This window comes from Scylla paramamosain, chromosome 32 (assembly GCF_035594125.1).
Source record: "Scylla paramamosain isolate STU-SP2022 chromosome 32, ASM3559412v1, whole genome shotgun sequence".
NCBI lineage: Eukaryota > Metazoa > Arthropoda > Malacostraca > Decapoda > Portunidae > Scylla > Scylla paramamosain.
In genome coordinates this window covers 12,279,602-12,299,880 of record NC_087182.1, presented here as the reverse complement: position 1 = coordinate 12,299,880, position 20,279 = coordinate 12,279,602, and the positions used below count along the sequence as shown (strand labels likewise).

General features: G+C 40.7%; 1 protein-coding gene across 9 annotated transcripts in view; it reads left to right on the top strand.

The window, feature by feature from the left end:
- Positions 1–16,409, top strand: part of LOC135089205 (UDP-glycosyltransferase UGT5-like) — a 28,077-nt gene extending 11,668 nt beyond the window's left edge. For 7 of the 9 annotated variants that reach the window (XM_063984559.1, XM_063984553.1, XM_063984556.1 and 4 more), the window contains exons 4-8: positions 1–8; positions 13,692–13,856; positions 14,000–14,219; positions 14,929–15,148; positions 15,278–16,409. The exon at positions 1–8 is cut by the window's left edge and continues 226 nt beyond it. In XM_063984559.1, the coding sequence (XP_063840629.1) occupies positions 1–8; positions 13,692–13,856; positions 14,000–14,219; positions 14,929–15,148; positions 15,278–15,557 (893 nt within the window). In that variant the 3' untranslated portion in view covers positions 15,558–16,409. The remainder of the gene's footprint in view (positions 9–13,691; positions 13,857–13,999; positions 14,220–14,928; positions 15,149–15,277) is intronic. The other 2 variants (XM_063984561.1, XM_063984560.1) reach the window with 1 other exon arrangement.
- Positions 16,410–20,279: the final 3,870 nt, after the last annotated feature.

The following is a 20,279-nucleotide window of genomic DNA, read 5'->3' as shown; positions in this document are numbered from 1 at the left end:
AGAAAGAGGTAAAACAATGGCGATCATGTACATATGTATATGTATATATATATTGTTGACACCAGAAAGCCACCTGACCCTGAGATGGTCGAAAAATTGCTCTCGAGACTGCTAACGAGACGCACGACGCCAACACACTCAGACAGCTTTAAGTGGAGTCCAGTCAGACAGCTCAAAGTGAAGTCTGTAAGGCAAAGTATTCCCCAAACTTATAGGGGTGCAATGAACTCCAGCAGGCTACCGTGAAAGTCCTTGTCACAACACTAAGAACAACACTCTAATATATAATCCTACCTTCATGACTTCCTGCAGAATCTCTCTCTCTCTCTCTCTCTCTCTCTCTCTCTCTCTCTCTCTCTCTCTCTCTCTCTCTCTCTCTCTCTCTCTCTTTGTATTCTTGCTGCGATGGTACCTATGGTCCGACTGGCATGAGAAAGTCTGCCAACGCTGTCTCAGTTATGTGACGGTTAGCTGAGGTGAGCGCGGGGCGAGACTGCTTTCCGTTGTTCTGGCCAGCGTGACCAGATATACCATAATTATCGCATTTATACGATAAATTTATGTTTGGTACGATAAACGATAACGTCCATACGATATACGATAATTTAGTGGATTTTATGCAAAAAGATAAATGAAGTAATAATACAACTTTGAAAAAAAAAAAAAATCTCTTAAAATAGGCTATAAATTATTTGGATTTTATAATATAATTCTTTAAATTACATTGTAAATTATGTCTTGTACTCATATACGAGATTGTGATGTGGTGTTAACGTTAGCCTCCTTCCCACGAGGCGGGCAGTCCGGGTATGGGACGGGAGATTTACCAGTATGGACCTGTATGCCTCGCGTCTAATCCACCGCTGCATCGCATAATCGTTCCCAGCACTTGATGCAGGCCGCCGCCTGTTCACTTCTAGTTCCTCTTCCTCCTCCTTCGCGTTCATCGCGTATTTGCAGTAACGCTGGCAACAAAATGTCTGATAGTGAAAAAAGACAAAAGAAAGGATACTGGAGAAAACACCTCCAGTGGTGATATACCCAAGAAAAAGCAGTGATGCGAGCAAAAATATATATGCAAGTGGGGAAAACAGTATCCTTGGTTACAGCCCTCAAAGAAAAGTTCCTTTATGGCGCTGTGTCGTGTGTGTGTGGAGTAGAAATTTCTGCTCAAATAACACGTATTAAGTTGCACGATAAGAGCATCAAACACAAGAAATTGTCAGCACCTTCATCAAAGAAAATATCTGAAGCATTTGCGAGTGGTGAAGTTAAGAAAAACAAAAGTGATGCAGTAAAGACAGCAGAAATAAAACTAACCGCATTCATGGTAGAACATAACGTCTCCTTTAGAGCTACAGATCATTTGTGTAACATAGCGAAGGACTGCTTTCATGATTCGGCCATAGCAAAGGAATTACACATGAAAAGAACGAAATGCCACAGTGTCTGTACGAAAGTCATGGTAAAATGTTATCAAGAAGAATTGGCAGAAAAACTAAGAACAAAGTTAAGCATATTAGTGGATGAATCAACAGACGCTTCAGCCTCGCAAAACTTGTGCATAATGGTACGTTTTGCAGATGTAAGTGAAGTCGTAAGCAGATTTTGGAGTGTGGTGCCAGTATTCACTGCTGAAGATTCAGAAGGAGCAGTTGAGGGTGCAATGGGAATCTGTCTATCTAGAATTATTGAGCAAAACGACGTGATCCTTCAGAAACTGGATAATGAGTGGAGAAGGCTTGGCATGGGCAGTTTAACTGAAGAAGTAACAAGCATGGCTCAACAGAAGGGTATGATCAAGGAAACGTTCCCGGATAAATTTTGTGGAAAAGTAAAAACTGTGCTTGATCATGACGGAGCACCGAAATATGAATGTGTGGCAAATTTTGCTTTGTCAGTACTGTCGCTCTCTCATTCCAGTGCAGAGTGCGAACGGTGCTTCTCAGACATTAATAGGATGAAAAGTAAAGATAGAAACACATTGAAAATTGACACTGTTAGAGACGTGCGATTACCCAGGCAGAGTGTAAAATGTAAGAACAACTTTACGCCTACAAGAGCTATGTTCTTGCACAACTTTTACGCCTACAAGAGCTATGCTGCGCTACATGAATTCAAACGTCATATACCAAAGTAAAGCTGCGGAGGAGGAAGAGGAGGAGGAGGATCCAGACATATCCATGAAGTAAAACTGGTAAGTTCATGAACGATTTGTACAGTAGAACTATATTACAATAAGATAACATTAATAATTATATATATATATATATATATATATATATATATATATATATATATATATATATATATATATATATATATATATATATATATATATATATATATATATATATATAGCATGTTAACGTTGTAACTTGACAGCATTAAATCAAATAAATTCAATAAATAACTGTACTGACATGTTCTTACCGTAAACATTGGTTTTCTGATTCAATACGATAATTTTTGACCAAAAATGTACGATATTACCGTCACTGGCATCTGGTCACGCTGGATGCCCCATGCCTCAGTGAAAGTCTGGCTATCAAGGACGGAGGACTCACACTAAAGTAGAGAGAGACATAGACCCGGCAAGAGTTTGGGGGCAATATTTACAAGGCTTTCCAATAATAATTCTTTCTGGAGTTGTTCTGGCGGTAAGACCCCGCCATACTCGTTAGGATTAGCCCCACGAAAGGCTGTCCGTATTTGACGCTTTCAGTAATTGTGGAAATAAGCATTTCATGGACTCCACTTGGTGTATCCTGTGTGTCCTGGCGTCTCCTCTCCTAGCAACAGTTTGAGAGTTGTCTCATGACTATCTTAGATCGGTCTGTTGTTGTCTATTCGTGTCCTGAGTATTGTGTGTTGTCAAATGCCACTAGCCCTTCGGTTTATAGCTATGAGTGTCTGAAGGTTAGAGGACTTTTGTAATATTCTGCCGAATTACAGCTGTCAACTCTCTTCCTGGGTTCCACCAGCAGTACCAGGGATGCGTGTTTGTCTTTTGGGAGACTGCAGATAGGATGTTTTCTGGCAAGAGGGTGTATGAGTGTGATATCCTCTTGGGCGTCGGTGGTCGACTTGTGGGCGTTTTTTTTTTTTTTCTTATGTAGGAAGGACACTGGCCAAGGGCAACAACAATCTAATAAAAAAATGCCCACTTAAATGCCAGTCCCATAAAAGGATCAAAGCAGTAGTCAAAAATTGATGGATAAGTGTCTTGAAACCTCCGTCTTGAAGGAATTCAAGTCATAGGAAGGTACAGAAGCAGGCAGGAAATTCCAGACTTTACCAGAGAAAAGGATGAATGATTGAGAATACTGGTTAACTCTTGCGTTAGAGAGGTGGACAGAATAGGGGTGAGAGAAAGAAGAAAGTCTTGTGCAGCGAGGCCGCGGGAGGAGGGGAGGCATGCAGTTAACAAGATCAGAAGAGCAGTTAGCATGAAAATACCGGTAGAAGATAGCTAGAGATGCAACATTGCGGCGGTGAGAGAGAGGCTGAAGACAGTTAGAGGAGAGGAGTTGATGAGACAAAAAGCTTTTGATTTCACCCTGTCTAGAAGAGCAGTATGAGTGGAACCCCCCCAGACATGTGAAACATACTCCATACATGGACGGATAAGGCCCTTGTATAGAGTTAGCTGCGGGGGGGGGGGGGGTGAGAAAAATTGGAGGAGACGTCTCAGAACGCCTAACTTCATAGAAGATATTTTAGGTAGAGATGAGATGTGAAATTTCCAGTTCAGATTATAAGTAAAGGACAGGCTGAGGATGTTCAGTGTAGAAGAGGGGGACAGTTGAGTGTCACTGAAGAAGAGGCAATAGTTGTCTGGAAGGTTGTGTCGAGTTTTTGAGGCATTGAACAATACCAAGTTTGCTCTGCCCCAATCAGAAGTTTTAGAAAGATCAGAAGTCAAGCGTTCTGTGGCTTCCCTGCATGAAATGTTTACCTCCTGAAGGGTTGGACGTATATGAAAAGATGTGGAAAAGTGCAGGGTGCTATCATCAGCGTAGGAGTGGATAGGACAAGAAGTTTGGTTTAGAAGATCATTAATGAATAATAAGAAGAGAGTGGGTGACAGGACAGAAACCTGAGGAACACCACTGTTAACAGATTTAGGAGAAGAACAGTGACCGTCTACCACAGCAGCAATAGAACCGTCAGAAAGGAAACTTGAAATGAAGTTACAGAGAGAAGGATAAAAGCCGTAGGAGGGTAGTTTGGAAATTCAAAGCTTTGTACCAGACTCTATGAAAAGATTTTGATATGTCCAAGGCAACAGCAAAACTTTCACCAAAATCTCTAAAAGAGGATGACCAAGACTCATTAAGGAAAGCCAAAAGATCACCAGTAGCCTTGACGGAACCCATACTAGTGATCAGATAGAAGGTTGTGAAGTGATAGATGTTTAAGAATCTTCCTGTTGAGGATAGATTAAAAAACTTTAGATAGGCAGGAGATTAAGGCAATAGGACGATAGTTTGAGGGATTAGAACGGTCACCCTTTTTAGGAACAGGCTGAATGTAGGCAAACTTCCAGCAAGAAGAAAAGGTAGATGTTGGAGCTGAAAGAATTTGACAAGGCAAGGTGCAAGCACGGAGGCACAGTTTCGGAGAACAATAGGAGGGACCCCATAAGGTCCATAAACCTTCCGAGGGTTTAGGCCAGCAAGTGCATGGAAAACATCATTGCGAAGAATTTTAATAGGTAGCATGAAGTAGTCAGAGGGTGGAGGAGAGTGAGGAACAAGCCCAGAATCATCCAAGGTAGAGATTTTAACAAAGGTTTGAGCGAAGAGTTCAGCTTTAGAAATAGATGTGATAACAGTGGTGCCATCTGGTTGAAATAAAGGAGGGAAAGAAGAAGAAGCAAAGTTATTGGAGATATTTTTGGCTAGATGCCACAAGTCACGAGGGGAGTTAGATCTTGAAAGGTTATGACACTTTCTGTTAATGAAGGAGTTTTTGGCTAGTTAGAGAACAGACTTGGCATGGTTCTGGGCAGAAATATAAAGTGCATGAGATTCTGGCAATGGAAGGCTTAAGTACCTTTTGTGGGCCACCTCTCTATCATGTACGAGTATAGCATGAGAACAAGCTGTGTTAAACCAAGGTTTGAAAGGTTTAGTCGAGAAAAAAGAGTGAGGAATGTACGTCTCCATGCCAGACACCTTTGTTATGCGCTCAGCACACAAAGACGGGTCTCTGACACGGAAACAGTGGTCATTCCAAGGAATATCAGCAAGGTACCTCCTCAGGTCCCCTTATGTAGCAGAGGCAAAACGCCAGAGGCACCTTCGCTTAATGGGATCCTGAGGAGGGATTGGAGCAATAGGACAAGATACAAATATGAGATTGTGATTGGAGGAACCCAACGGAGAAGAAAGGATGACAGCATAAGCAGAAGGATTAGAGGTCAGGAAAAGGTCAAGAATGTTGGGCGTATCTCCAAGACGGTCAGGAATAAGAGTAGGGTGTTGCACCAATTGCTCTAGGTCGTGGAGGATAGCAAAAGTTGAAGGCTAGTTCATCAGGATGGTCTGTGAAGGAAGAGGAAAGCCAAAGCTGGTGGTGAACATTGAAGTCTCCAAGAATGGAGATCTCTGCAAAAGGGAAGAGGGTCAGAATGTGCTCCACTTTGGAAGTTAAGTAGTCAAAGAATTTCTTATAGTCAGAGTTGTTAGGTGAGAGGTATACAGCACAGATAAATTTAGTTTGAGAGTGACTCTGTAGTCGTAGCCAGATGGTGGAAAACTCGGAAGATTCAAGAGCGTGGGCACAAGAGCAGATTAAGTCATTGCGCACATAAACGTAACATCCAGCTTTGGATCGAAAAAGAGGATAGAGAAAGTAGGAGGGAACAGAAAAGGGGCTACTGTCAGTTGCCTCAGACACCTGAGTTTCAGTGAGGAAAAGAAGATGAGATTTAGAAGAGGGGAGGTGGTGTTCTACAGATTGAAAATTAGATCTTAGACCGCGAATGTTGCAGAAGTTAATGAAGAAAAAGTTGAAGGGGGGTGTCAAGACACTTAGGGTCGTAGACAGAAAGGCAGTCCGACCTGGGGACATTTATGGTCCCCTCCCCAGATGGGGACTCCGAGGCTGGTGTAGGAGTCGCCATGATGATTTTAAAATTTTTGAGTGAAGGGTGTGTGTGTTATTAGGTGCTTGTAGTTTTGTGTGGAGGAAGAGAGTTGTCTTTAGAGGGCAGGCTGTGGCTGCCCCCTTGGGTTGTGAGATACAAAGGGAAACGTTCAGTGAGGTCACAGCTGGGTTTAATGATAAGTTCACCCCCTGAACAGTGCTTTAGACCTCACTGGGAGTAATTATCGTTTCTGGAGGTGTCTACTGTGGTAATCCACAGGGTATTATTCCTTCATCTTCTATGTGACGTCTTTTCTGTCTGAGCTCCCTAGCACGTGGCTAGCTAGTTCTTTTTCAACTTGTGAGATAAATAACAAGGTGGGAAATGAAAGATGTGGAACTACTGAAGGGCCCTTTAGGCTTGGAGAATGTAATGATCGCAGAGAAAGGTGGATTGACTGGTGTGAGGAGAAAAGTTAACAATAATGAAAACTTGGTTTAAACAGCACCCGCAACGCTTTTGGAGATGGAAACGTGCTGTCGAAATCAGATAGATTATATTACAATCAGTAAACGTTTTGGAAATGCTGTAACTCAAACCAAAACCTAACCCGGAGCTGACCACGCCAGTGATCATGTACCTGTGATATCAAATAAAAAATACAACTTAAAAACATAACAAAACTAAAAAGTAGACGAAAGATAGATGTAGCAATACTATGTAAAGATAAGAAATTACAAGAATATGAAGTAGATGTTAAGAACAGATTTGAATGCCTGGGAGAAGAGATTTGGGAGAATGGATGGAAAGCAATACAGAACATAGCATTAGAGACAGCTAGTAAACTACTACCAAAATAAAGAAAACGACCCAAAAAATAAATGGATGAAACAGTAAATTTTGGAACTGATGGAAAAAAAGATACAAAGAGAACAATAGAAAGACAAATATGAAGAACTAAGCCAAAAGATTAAGGGTGAATGTAGAAAGGCAAAAAAAGAATGATAGAAAAGCAGTGTGCAGAAGTATAGCATTTAAGAAAAAAAAAAAGTCATGTTCAAGAAAATTAAAGAAGTCACAGCAGGAAACAGGTTAACAAAATCCAGTACAGTTAAAGGCAAGAAAGGAAAAGTTTCATGGATATAAATGAAGTTTTGCAGAAATAGGGTCAGTACATAGACGAAATTTCGAGGATGTTACAAGAGAATTTTCAGAGAAAACAGAGGGAATGGATGGACCAGAAATTCTAAGAAATGCGGTACGCACAGCCATGCAGACAATGAAGTTAGGGAAGAGTCCAAGTGACGATGGAATCATGACAAAAATGCTTAAGGCTGGAGAAAAAATAATGGTGGATAAAATCACGAGGGTCACACACAAAGTTTTCAACACAAGAATTATAGCTGAGAAAATGGGGAAATCAGTCTTTTTAGCAATACCAAAGGCAGCAAGGATAGTTGAATGCGGTCAGCATAGAACACTCAGCTTAATGAGCCACATAAAAATCATCCTAAAAGTATTACTTGCAAGAATCAAGTCAAAACTTGAAAGAGAGATATCTGAAGAACAATATGGATTTATGAAACACAAAAGTACTACAGATACTATATACATAATGAAATACATATGTGAGCGGACAATAGAAATGTGGAAAAAAACATTTTCCTTTGTTTTATAGTTTATGAAAAAGGCTTTTGACAAAGTGCAACACCAATAATTATGCAACTTAATGGCAAACACAAAAATTAACACCAAGGATTTAAAACTACTCAGAACCTGTGCTGGAATCAACAGTCAGCAATGGACATTGACCCCCCCAAAAAAAATCAGAGTGGAAAAGCAATAAAAGAGGTCTCAGAAAGGGCCGTGTGCTTTCTCCAATCTTTTTTTTTTTTTTCATATTATGAGGAGATAATATTCAGGAGCATACAATATTACAAAGGCATAAAGATTGGAGGTGTAAACATAAACAATGTTAGGTATGCAGATGACACACAAAGAAAATTACAAAACTTAGCTAATGAGGTCAACAGAAGCAGTGAAAGATACGAGTATGGTCTGAAAATTAACATTAAGAAAACCGAGACAATGGTAGTAACCAAGAACAATGCGATTCCTGCATGCAACATCAAAATAACAATAAAATAACAACTCTAACATTAAACAACTAAATAGCTTCAACTACTTCGGAATTACAATCACAACAGATGGCCGATGCATCACAGAAATCAGGAAAAGGAGTTGCTAAACAAGCTTTCAGGAAATGAGAACACTTATACAACTTTAAACTAAGCATAATAACCAGAATAAAAATACTCAAACATATATATGGGCAACTCTAAAATACGGATGTGAAACATGGACCTTAAACAAAGAAGTTTGGGATAAAATTGACGCTTTTAAAATGTGGACGTTACGCAGACTGCTCAGGACTCTCAGCAAGAAAAGCAAACACTTAAGCATTACAACAAGCAAATACAGATAGAAAACTACTGAGAAAAGTGAAGAGAAGAGAACTCAAATTTATGTGCCACACAGTGTGGAAGAACAAGAATGAACTGCTCAATATAACAGGAAAGACAGAGGGGAAGAGAGCGAGAGGAAGACAGAGAATTAAGAATCATCAAAAACAACAACCAACCCTACAGACCTTCAGAACTTATACACATGACTGAAAACCGAAAAAGATGGAGGGACATGATCGTCCAAGTCACTCAGCAAAGGTAAAGGGATTAAGTTTGCATTCATTATATTTCCTACCCTGTATGTAGGTGAAACAGAGTGCCGACCTATTGAATCTTGACAACTGTTGGTGACTAGCATATATATATATATATATATATATATATATATATATATATATATATATATATATATATATATATATATATATATATATATATATATATATATATATATATATATATATATTGAGTGTATAAATGGACAGGAGGTTTTCTCTTGTACATATTTCGTTGAAAGTGATACTGAGTTCAGCGTTTATGATTTTCTTCATGATGTTTTCTTTTTCTCGAAGGAGTGTCTTATTCTCTTTGGTAAGAATATTGATGATTTTCCCGTAGGATATCATCTTCGCCAGATCGCGATTTCGGGTCCTTGACCCTTCTTCAGTGGCAGAGGAGGTTGTTGTCTTCTCAGAGGTTGTGTAGAGAATGACAGGCCAGTGGTTTTTATAGAATACTGGCCTGTCATTCTCTACACATAAATCGTAAACGCTGAACTCACTTATATATATATATATATATATATATATATATATATATATATATATATATATATATATATATATATATATATATATATATATATATATATATATATATATAACTCAGGACAAAAACTTATAACACTGTATTTGGATAATGATGTTTCAAGTACAGCACACTCGATATTAATATTATTACTCCTTGTATGGCTAACACTCTTAATCTAAACCATCACATCCCTCTCGTACATATATGTACGTAAAAGTCTCATGTTTTTGACTGTCTATCAATGTATACGAGAGAAATAGATGCCAGATCTTTTTTCAGAGTGAAGAGCAATACTAGCGCTACTTTTAGAGTGCATTATCGCGTTCTTGCAGTGAGCGTAACAACCCTTCTTACGTCAGTATAACTTCAGCATTCACCAGCGATGGACGGATTTCACGGTCGCCGAGTTGGATCATATCATAAGAGGTAAGAAACGCATTCTTTTATTTTCTTATTGTTTCTAAAAATCTATTTATAAGTGCATCAATATTGCATAATTTAAGAAATTTTTATTTATTTATTTATTTATTTATTTATTTATTTTTTTTTTTTTGTACTTTAAATATACATTTGAAAATAGGTGAGTACATATATGTACGCATGGGGTGTACCCCGGGCAACAGGTATAAAGTGATATTTTTTCAACAGAACGACGTAAATTGAGTAAAAACACGTAATTAAGAATTTTCTTCAATAATTTACGTAAATTTCATATTTTAAATCCATCCTCTAAATTATTTTTATTTACTTAGCGTAGCTTAGTCGCTTTTCTTAGGGCAAAACAGTAGAATGACCAAACCGTAGCCTAGCAGCCTCACCTACAACATCGCAGAATAATAACTATAACCCTTGTTTTTGTTTGCAGAGCTACTAGCTTAACTGTCCAGGAAATCACCGCACAATTGGAAGAAGATCCACCTAATCATCCTACTGATGTTTTCCTTATGCCATCTCAAGATATCGGAGGCCTGACTGACGAGGACAACGAGAATGAAGAGTCCGGTGTAAAAAATCCAAATCACCTTGGTAGGAGATCCTCAGCTGGCAGGCAGAATTAGTGACCTTTCACCAGGAGGATGATTATGACAATTATCAAGCTTCAACTGTTAATGATGTGCAGTTACGTACTACTAAAAGAAAGAAGAAAAAACTGAAAAAGGTGGAAGACTACTGACCCTGACGACCCCCATGGAGGGACCTTCCAGTGGTCCCGTGCGCATCTCTTCTACCAGCAATTCTAGTCATGAGCGACGCCCACGAGTCAATCATGTGGCTGCCAGTGACGCCAGTGAAAATGAGGACCAGATCTTGACCCAGGGGGATATAAGAAAGCTTCCCAGGATCAAGAATGGAGAGAGGATGCACTCTAAGTCAAAGAATGACCTAGGAAAGAAAATCCCCCCTTTTTGCGTTGAAAAATGGACAAAGACAACTTTTCTTATTGACCCTGATGTGATTAGGACTCCTTACGACTACCTCATTCTGTTTCTGCCTGATTCTTGCATTGACAAGATTGTCAAGAAGTCTAAGAGATATGCAGGCCAGCAAGACAACCAGGATTTTGGGTCAAGGGTTAATAGAAATAGGATTCACACCAGCCACGCCATTATGTACTTGAGTAGATATCTGACGAAAGACGCGAGGACACCAACAACGCACTTGTAAAGAAGGCCATGTCCAGAAATGCATTTGATGACGTAATGCGGTACACTCACTTTGCCAACTTGAACAAGCCTAATGAAGACGACCCTTTCTGGAAAGTAGCCATGTTTAAAAAAAAAAAAAAAAACAGAAATGACACGGCGAACAAGTATGCGGAGAGGACAGAGTTTGTCAGCGTGGACGAGTCAATGATAAGGTATTTTGGCCCTCACTCCCCCCCTCAAAGAGTTCATGAAAGGAAAGCCAACACGTTTTGGTTTCAAAGTTTGGGCCCTGGCAACCACAACTGGTGAGCTCATAACCTGCACCCCGTATGGAGGAGCCAATACTCAGTCTTCAAGTACGGGCTGGGGCAAGGAACTGACGTTGTCTATGGATTGGTACAGAAAGCCAACCTGCCAGAAGGATCAAAGATCGTGGTTGACAATCTGTTCACTAGCTTTGATCTGATGGACAACCTGAAGAATAACAGGAAGGTCGGTGTTCTGGGCACAATGAGGCAGATCAGGCTCTACCACATTGATGTCTCATCCAAGCAAGAGGCTTCAGGGATGAAGAGAGGTGAGATGAAGTCTACCTGTATTGACAAGGACATGGTCATTGTGATCTGGAAAGATGGAGGACCTGTCTAGAGATCGAAGTTGACCTGCCTCACAGGCTGAGAGTGTACAACAACCACACGGGCGGAGTAGATCTCATTGACAACCTAGTTTCATACTATGCCATTCACACGCAAAACAGAAAGTGGTATTGGTGTATATACAAGTGGTTTTTGAACGTCCAGATGATGCAAGCCTGGCACATGTACAGGAAAGTTGGTGGCATCCTGGGCCTGAAGGACATGGAAAAGATCCCCCTGCTGGATTTCATCAGGTCATGTGTGGAGATGCTTGTGTTGAATCACGGTGAATCCCAAATGGTAACAAAGTTGACGTCCCTTCACACTTCACAAAAGATGGATAAAATAAAATATGACAATATTGGCCACCTTATCATCAAAACAGAAAAGAAACATTTGCAAGGGTGCAGGGCCAGATGGATCTAGAGATGCAGAAAATGTGGTGTGGGACTCTGCGCTAACTGGTTTGAAGACTATCACCTGTCCTAGTTCTATCTAAAACGTAAGTGTCTTTGAATAAAAGTGAAATGTGTCTATCAAAAGTTAAACATTTCAGTTTTTATTATTTGTTTTTTATTTATATATATATATATATATATATATATATATATATATATATATATATATATATATATATATATATATATATATATATATATATATATATATATATATATATATATATATATATATATATGTTACGCATAATGTGGACAATTGCCTAATGTGAACATTAGGCAGAAAATTGCCTAATGTGTACATCAAGCAAGTAGGTTGCGTAAAGTTTACAAATTGTTAACATTAGGCAAAAAATGCCTATTGTTCAAATTATGCAGCTCAATTTTGCCCAATGTGAATAAGGAAAACATAATTAATTAATGCAATATTAGTATAAGTAAAATAGGTCAATCGATCTCAGGGTTCAGTTGAGTCCAATCACAAATTTTTGCATGATCTGCCTGGGTGACAGCGCGAGTTGCATTTAATTTCTTTTCTTAGGCAGCTGCACCTTCCTGATGTACATTGAGTAGTACATTGACACTTTGTATAACCTTGCCCACCAGTGGCTCTTGCTGTTGCTGTTCTCATCGATAGGCAGATATCAGGAACCTCTTCAGACTTTATAAGGGTCTGTTTGATCCCACTTAGGTCAGCTGGTGTAAATTTTGTTCTAATAATAACCTAACCTAACCTAACCTAACCTAACCTAACCTAACCTAACCTAACCTAACCTAACCTAACCTAACCTAACCTAACTATAACAGACCCAAAGTTTCGAACAACATTCGAACAAAACTGTAGACACTGGTTTGTCATTCAATTCACATTAGGCAAAATACCCTTGCCTAATTTGAAAATCATGCCTAAAGTGGACATTAAGCAAGTAAGTTGCCTATTGTCAACATCGTGCAAACAAATTGCCTAATATGAAGATTAGGCAATTTCACTGCCTAATGTTCACATTAGGCAATTATCCACATTATGCGTGACATATATATATATATATATATATATATATATATATATATATATATATATATATATATATATATATATATATATATATATATATATATATATATATATATATATATATATATATATATATATATTGTTTACGTGTCTTATGCATGTTACCCCCGGTCTACCTCCCATGCGTACATATATGTACGTACCAAGAAATCGTATTTCTTATTAACATAAGGGAAAAAAATGGGCTTGATTATGAATTAGGGAATCATAATGTCTCAAATTTCGCTAGAAAATTCCAATCGGATTGATGCTCGGGATGGAATGACCTAAATATTGTTTTCCCAAAATTTTTGAATTTTTCAATAGGATCGGATGGAGGAAATCTAACAGCTTCTCCCTCTCTCTCTCTCTCTCTCTCTATAAATGTACAAGTGTACAAATGTAAAATGTGCTGTAACTCTCTCTCTCTCTCTCTCTCTCTCTCTCTCTCTCTCTCTCTCTCTCTCTCTCTCTCTCTCTCTCTCTCTCTCTCTCTCATAAACAGTTTTTTATCCTGTTACTCGTACAGATCTCAGCTCAGTTCCCTGACCTGCCACCGCTGCTGGACATCGAGAGGAACCAGAGTCTGACACTGATGAACACTCACTTCACCATTACCACACCGGTGCCCCTCCTGCCCTCACAGGTGGAGGTGGGGGCTATGCACTGCCGCCCCGGCGAGCCTCTGCCGCAGGTAAATAATATGATTTTAAAACCTATTTTATTTGTAACCGTCAGGGATGCAGCAAACTGGGACATTAAGAACCACAAAATTAATAAAGATAGCTATCACACTTTTTTTACAGTCACTAACAACTGGCACTTATCTTATCTCAGGATTTGGAGTCGTGGCTTACAGGGGCAGGCTCTACGGGCGTCATTTACTTCAGTCTGGGATCAGTCTTGCGTGGTGAAATACCCCCGGAATACCTTCAATTCTTCCTGGAGGCTTTCCAAAGACTGCCGCAACGGGTACTGTGGAAGTACGAGGGGCAGCTGCAGGGCGCGTCCGACAACGTCAGGATCAGCAGCTGGTTCCCCCAGCAGGACATCCTCGGTAAGTCAGCCACCATATCATTACGATGAAATATACTGTTTCTGTTGGAGCTTGTATTCCTGCAAGGAAGCTTAGCACAATCGCCTGACATGCTCTTTAGGAACAGAAGATCATGCAAAAGTCTACGAAAAGTTTGTATGCCTCATACATATGGTCTAATCCATAGATTATCTAGAAAGACGAACAAGCTAATTACTAAATATATTCAGGTCATCTAGCTCTACTTGACAAGAAATATTTCCTATCCCCTTCTTTTATTTAACTATATTCAGGTTTACCTCGTTACGTTTTGTTCTTAACACCCAACTGTATCCTTTATATTACTTAAAACCGTAACTTTATGAGATGCCTATATTATCTACGTTCTGTATCGACTGTTAATTATGCTACAATATCCTCTTAAAATGATATATCGGATCCCGTGTACCTTTTTTAGTCATTCTTTTATGTACTGACTCCAACAATGATATGGAAACCAGAACTGCACAGCGTTGCGAAAATAAGGTCTGCCCATTGTAAAAAAATACCATAAAGATTCTAAAAGACTAACCTAAATAGACAATAAGCTCCTTTTCTGGTAAGTATGCTACATTGTTTTCTCTGACGAAGATCTCCACTAACTGTAACTACTTATATTTTCATATAATGAGCTTCACAGAGCTCTCTTCTTCATTGTGTGAATATTATGAATTTTTTTTTTGTTCCACAGCTCACCACAACGTGAAAGTCTTCATCTCCCATGGCGGCCTCCTCAGCCTTCAGGAGTCTATCTTTCATGAAAAGCCCCTCCTTGTCTTGCCCATCTTCGGTGACCAGCCTAGGAATGGCATGGTCGTGGAAAACTCGAATATTGGTCGTGTCTTGGTGTGGGAGGAACTTACTGCCGACAGGATCGTTGACGCCCTCAATGACATCATCAACAACCCGATGTGAGTTTTTCTCAACTGTCCAGTGTACATTCACTCTGTGGTTCATGACTGTTTCTGTTAGGCATCCATGATGCTAAGGCCAGTCAGCGAGGTGGCCTGGAGTGTCTAACTGGTGCTGTCATTGTCCAGGTACAAAGAGAACGTGGCCAGGATGTCGGCGTCCTTAAGGGATCAACCGATGACGCCAAAGGAGCGTGCGGTTTTCTGGACAGAGTATGTCGTCCGCCACCGAGGGGCGCCCCAGCTGAGGTGCCCGGCCGCCCAGCTCTCCTGGGTGGAGTTCCTGATGCTGGACGTGATAGGTCTCCTGCTGCTGGCCCTGCTGCTGCTGCTACTTCTCATCCGTCGACTCCTGAGGGCAGTTTCCGCGACCCTCCTTGGTAGCAGCGCCAAAAGGAAGAAAGACTAAGGATCACGAAAATTGATTTCATGCAATATGTGATTTGCTTGCTAGGGTTGTGGTATTTGTTGCAACAGTACATGATGATGGCAGGCCAGGTATTGTCATATGTATGTTTCGAGCTCTAGTTTTTTTTTCCCTCGAGCTTCATTTTTTTCCATGAACTTTTTAATGCATGTTGCTTCTGCTTTCTCTGTATGTGCAATTGTGCTTAACTGTAAGGAAAGATTCTCTAGTATGACTGGTCCGTAACTACACGCCTTGCTTTTTTCTTAAGTGCATTAATAAATTTTAATTTTCACGATTCCCAGAGTTAAATTAATGGCAACTGTAGTATGTTACTGTTTCCTCATTCACTACATCATCAATCTTTATGTATGGAACAACGACGACAGCGACAACAACAACAAAAAACAACAACAACCAACATCATCACCACCACCACTACTACCACCACCAAGAACAACAACAACAGCAACCACCAAGACCATGACCACAACAACAACAGGAAGAACACAAACAACGACTACTATTACTACTACTGCTACCACCACCACCACTACTACTACTACTACTTCTACTACTACTACTACTGCTACTGCTACTACTACTACTACTACTACTATCTTCACTACGACTACAAGAACATCAACAACAACTGTTACTAGGAAAACGTCCACCTCCTGCCTGCCCTGTGTGATATTTGAAGATGCAAGATAGTCATGAAAATCTTCTCTTTTCTCTTTTACATAACTTTTTATGCGAGTAGACATGTTTAATTTAAAGCCTAACTTCATAATGGATGGACATAATGATTATAAGTTACGTGATGTATAACCCATAAAATTTTATTAACTTATACTCGCCACAATTTATTTTCCTATTCAGGTTGAAAGCTGTGATATAACTGAAGAAACACTGTTTCATCCGTAGATGTAGACAATATTCCAGTAATTTGTTGAGCTAAGTGAGGAAATGTAAGTATTTCTAAGGGGGTTGAGTTACCCTTAATTAGTGGACCAGTATGGAGCAAGGTTTACCAGTAATCTGAGCTCGGAGTTCACAGTGAATGTACGTCCTGTTAGTGGTGTGCATGACTAGTGATCTGACTAAGAGAAAAGAAATGCATCCTTTGGTGTTCAGTCTGCTGGCTGTGTTGGTTCCTTTATTTTACTGGATTCATTCGCTGCGATGATCACAGAATTGGAAACTGACAAGGGCAGGTAAAGACACTGTTTTAGAAAGCTGGACGCTTGGAAAACGAAAAGATCAAACCCACTGGTTTTCCTATGTGGTGGCAGGAATGACATTTGTAAAGCCAGGAGTTATGAGTTGTTTAGGAAGTTTAGAGAGGCCTCAGTTTAGGTGAGGTATAGGAAAGGGATCACTGGCATGAGGTGTCTTGACGAGGGGAGGAGTTGGTACTCAAAGGTTATCTCTTTTTTTTTTATTTATTTATTTTCTAGAAGTCGTAATTGTAATACATTCCACCCTTTATTTAGAACTGTTAACATATATAACAATATGTATATAACACCTGATACCTGATAACCCTACCTGATAATATGAATAAAACTATCATTCACCAGCACCATTTCTACATTTAAGAAAATTGTAAAATCACATATGTATACATTCCAGTCTCCGTCACTGCTACCACTCACCACCAGCGAGCGGGCATCCACTTGTCCTGTTGTCCTCCCAGCACCGCGCCTTGCTCACTCACAGTCCCGCTGCTCCGCTCTCGTATAATACGAAACTGTATAACCTGCCGTCGGAACAACTGGAGAGCCACACATCAACGACAAGCGGACCTACCAGAGGATCGAATTAAGGTAGGAGAGAAAGCCTTCAACTATTGTGGGGTGGACTGTTTTGGGCCCTTTCTGATCAAGCAAGGACGGGCGCGGGTCAAAGGATGGAGATGCATTTTTAAATGGCTAACTACCCAGGCCATCCATTTAGAGGTTCTGACATCCCTGAGTGCGGACATATTCATCACTGGTCTCTTGAGATTCTGTGCTCGAAGAGGCTCACCTGAACGCATTAGGTCAGACCAGGGAACTAACCTGGTAGGAGCGAACAAGGAACTACAACGGGGCTCCAAGAGTTGGCATGAGGATGAGAGTGTGAAACATGCACTCTTGATGAGGCGCATTGAGTGGGTTTTAATCCATCTACGGCACCTCACATGAGTGGAATCTGGGAGAGACAAATACGTACTGTAAAAAATGTTCTTTCAAAGGTTCTTTCAAATTCTGGATGACAACAGACTCCATACTGTGTTCTGTAATGTGGATGAAATTGTGAACGGAAGACCGCTCACACCGAACCCTAATGATCCGAGTGATCTGGAACCACTCACCCCACTACACCTATTGAGGACCGAGTCTATCACAGTTGATACTGGGAAGGAACCACACATCAGTGAGATGTACAGACGAAGTTGGAGACATGCTCAATTCCTTTCTGACCAATTCTGGAAAAGGTGGACTAAGAAATACCTGCCACAGCTACGGCAGAGACTGGGGAACATCACTCCACAACGTAATTTTCAGATTGGTGACATAGTTATCGTTGCTGACCAACAGCTCCCAAGAAATTACTGGATGTTGGGAAAGGTTCTGGAGGTGATGCCAAGTGATGACGGCATGGTACGAAAGGTCAAGGTAAAAACCAAGGGTTCAGTGCTCCTGCGTCCAATTACGAAACTTTGTCTCCTAGAAGGCGTTGCAGACTTCCAAGACTCGGGATCCCTGCGTGACCCTGGGGTACGACCCTCTTCAAGTGAGGGGCCCCGGGCCCACAGTGATTCTCAACGCTTGGCACAAGTAGCAGGACGCTGAACCTATGGCTTAACATAGTCATTAGGCATGACTTACGGTTTCGTGCAAAGCCTGACAGGGGGAGTGTTACTGCCAGTGAGAGAGAGAGAGAGAGAGAGAGAGAGAGAGAGAGAGAGAGAGAGAGAGAACACTGAGGATGGTAATAGATGGGATAAGGAGAAGATATTTTGCTGACCTGACGAATTTAGCCTCGGCCGGGTTAATGGAGGTCAGATAGGGACTTCAAAGATTCCACACAAGAAACATGTGTAGGGGACACCCAACTCTGCCCAACTCTGGGGCAGAAGCTAGTATACTGTAGAGTGGAGCGGACGTCGTGAACGAGCGTCTCGCATTGAGAGTGATCTCCAATCTACAGGGGTTAAATGACCTGCCAACACGTGAGTGTCTTGACTACAACATACTCAGTGTAACATACTCGTATATGTCTGTTTTGCGTAAGAACATACAGTAGCACAATTTGTAATCTTATTCTGTAAGACTGATACTGTTAAGCTACCAATGTGTGCAGTAACGTAAATCTAAAACCTATTCCATAAGGCTGAGACTGTTAAGTTATCATTACATATTTGTCTTTATGAGAATTTGCTCGTGTCCCCAGGTTTTGACCGATTCAATCAATACATCGAGTCAGCGTGAAACGGGTCTTATTATCATGCACTGATCGCCCCGAGAAAGTGGCGATAACACTGCTTCAACACATGTATGTCAAGGAAGCGTTATTGGCACATCCTCACTACTGGATACTGGGAAGAAGTTGCATTCTTAATAATATTGCAGTAAGAGTCAAAGTCATAGATGTTACTCTCCCGGATGAATGTCCTTTCAATGTTTCCAAAAGCACTGTCACATGGCAGGAAGAAGTGGCCTGGGATAAACATGTTCAATATTCTTTAATCGTTCATCCGGCCAGAAACCACCCCTACATTCAGCCTTGCCCGTGTCCGCCTGGCCTCGGTGGCGGACATGCGACATGCAGGCAACTTCACTTCATTATTATCATTTGTACAGTTTATTTTATTAATATAACGCAGCAGCATTACCACCGTGTTTCTTTGGTCACTTCTACACACAAGTACTAGAAGAAACATTATATATATTTACCTAGTAACCTGCTATGCTGTCACCGACGCATTTCTGCTAAGCCATCAACGACACAAATTGCTACGCTACTACACGTCTACAGTGTTTTCTTCAAGCTGCTTTCAGGGCCTTTTTCAAGCTTTTTATGATAAGACTGCCCCACCAGCCTGTGCCTGTATGACTTCAAGCCGTCACCGACGCCGTCCCTGTTTCAGGTCTAGATTTTAAGCCGTTACCGACGCAACGCTACTGCTTTGCTGCTGATCTTGTCGTTCCAAGACTTTGGATTTCTCAGCCGTCAGTCTTCTGCTGGAAACTTTGGTGTCTTCTTGTGGCAGTCTCTGCATCCACGCAGACCAGTCATCCACCACACTTGAAGATTTTATCGATATCATGTTCATTATCAGTGCAGTGTTAAGATTTTAGCAGTGTATTGTTGTTATTTTGCAATTTATTGGCATAGAAACGCCTCGTTCTTTTCTTTTATGGCGGAACGCTTCACCAGCTGCCCGCATTCCATTCTCCGCTCACCTGGGACCTGACGCCAGCCTCGGCCAACCACGTGGTATGAGGTTAACCTTCACACCTTTTGTCTCCGGAAGCCAGCCCTGGCCGTGATCTGACACGGTCAGGGTTGGCTTCTCGTCTCTGTCTGTGTCCGCCTTTCGTCGGTGGCGGACATGAGCTATGGTCTGACTATTTTGAATTGAGCGTTTAGGCGTTTTCCTCTCTGGGGATTGCCTCTGCTAGTTAGGGGGACCTGAGGAGGTATTTCGCTGATTTTCCTAGGAATGACTACTGC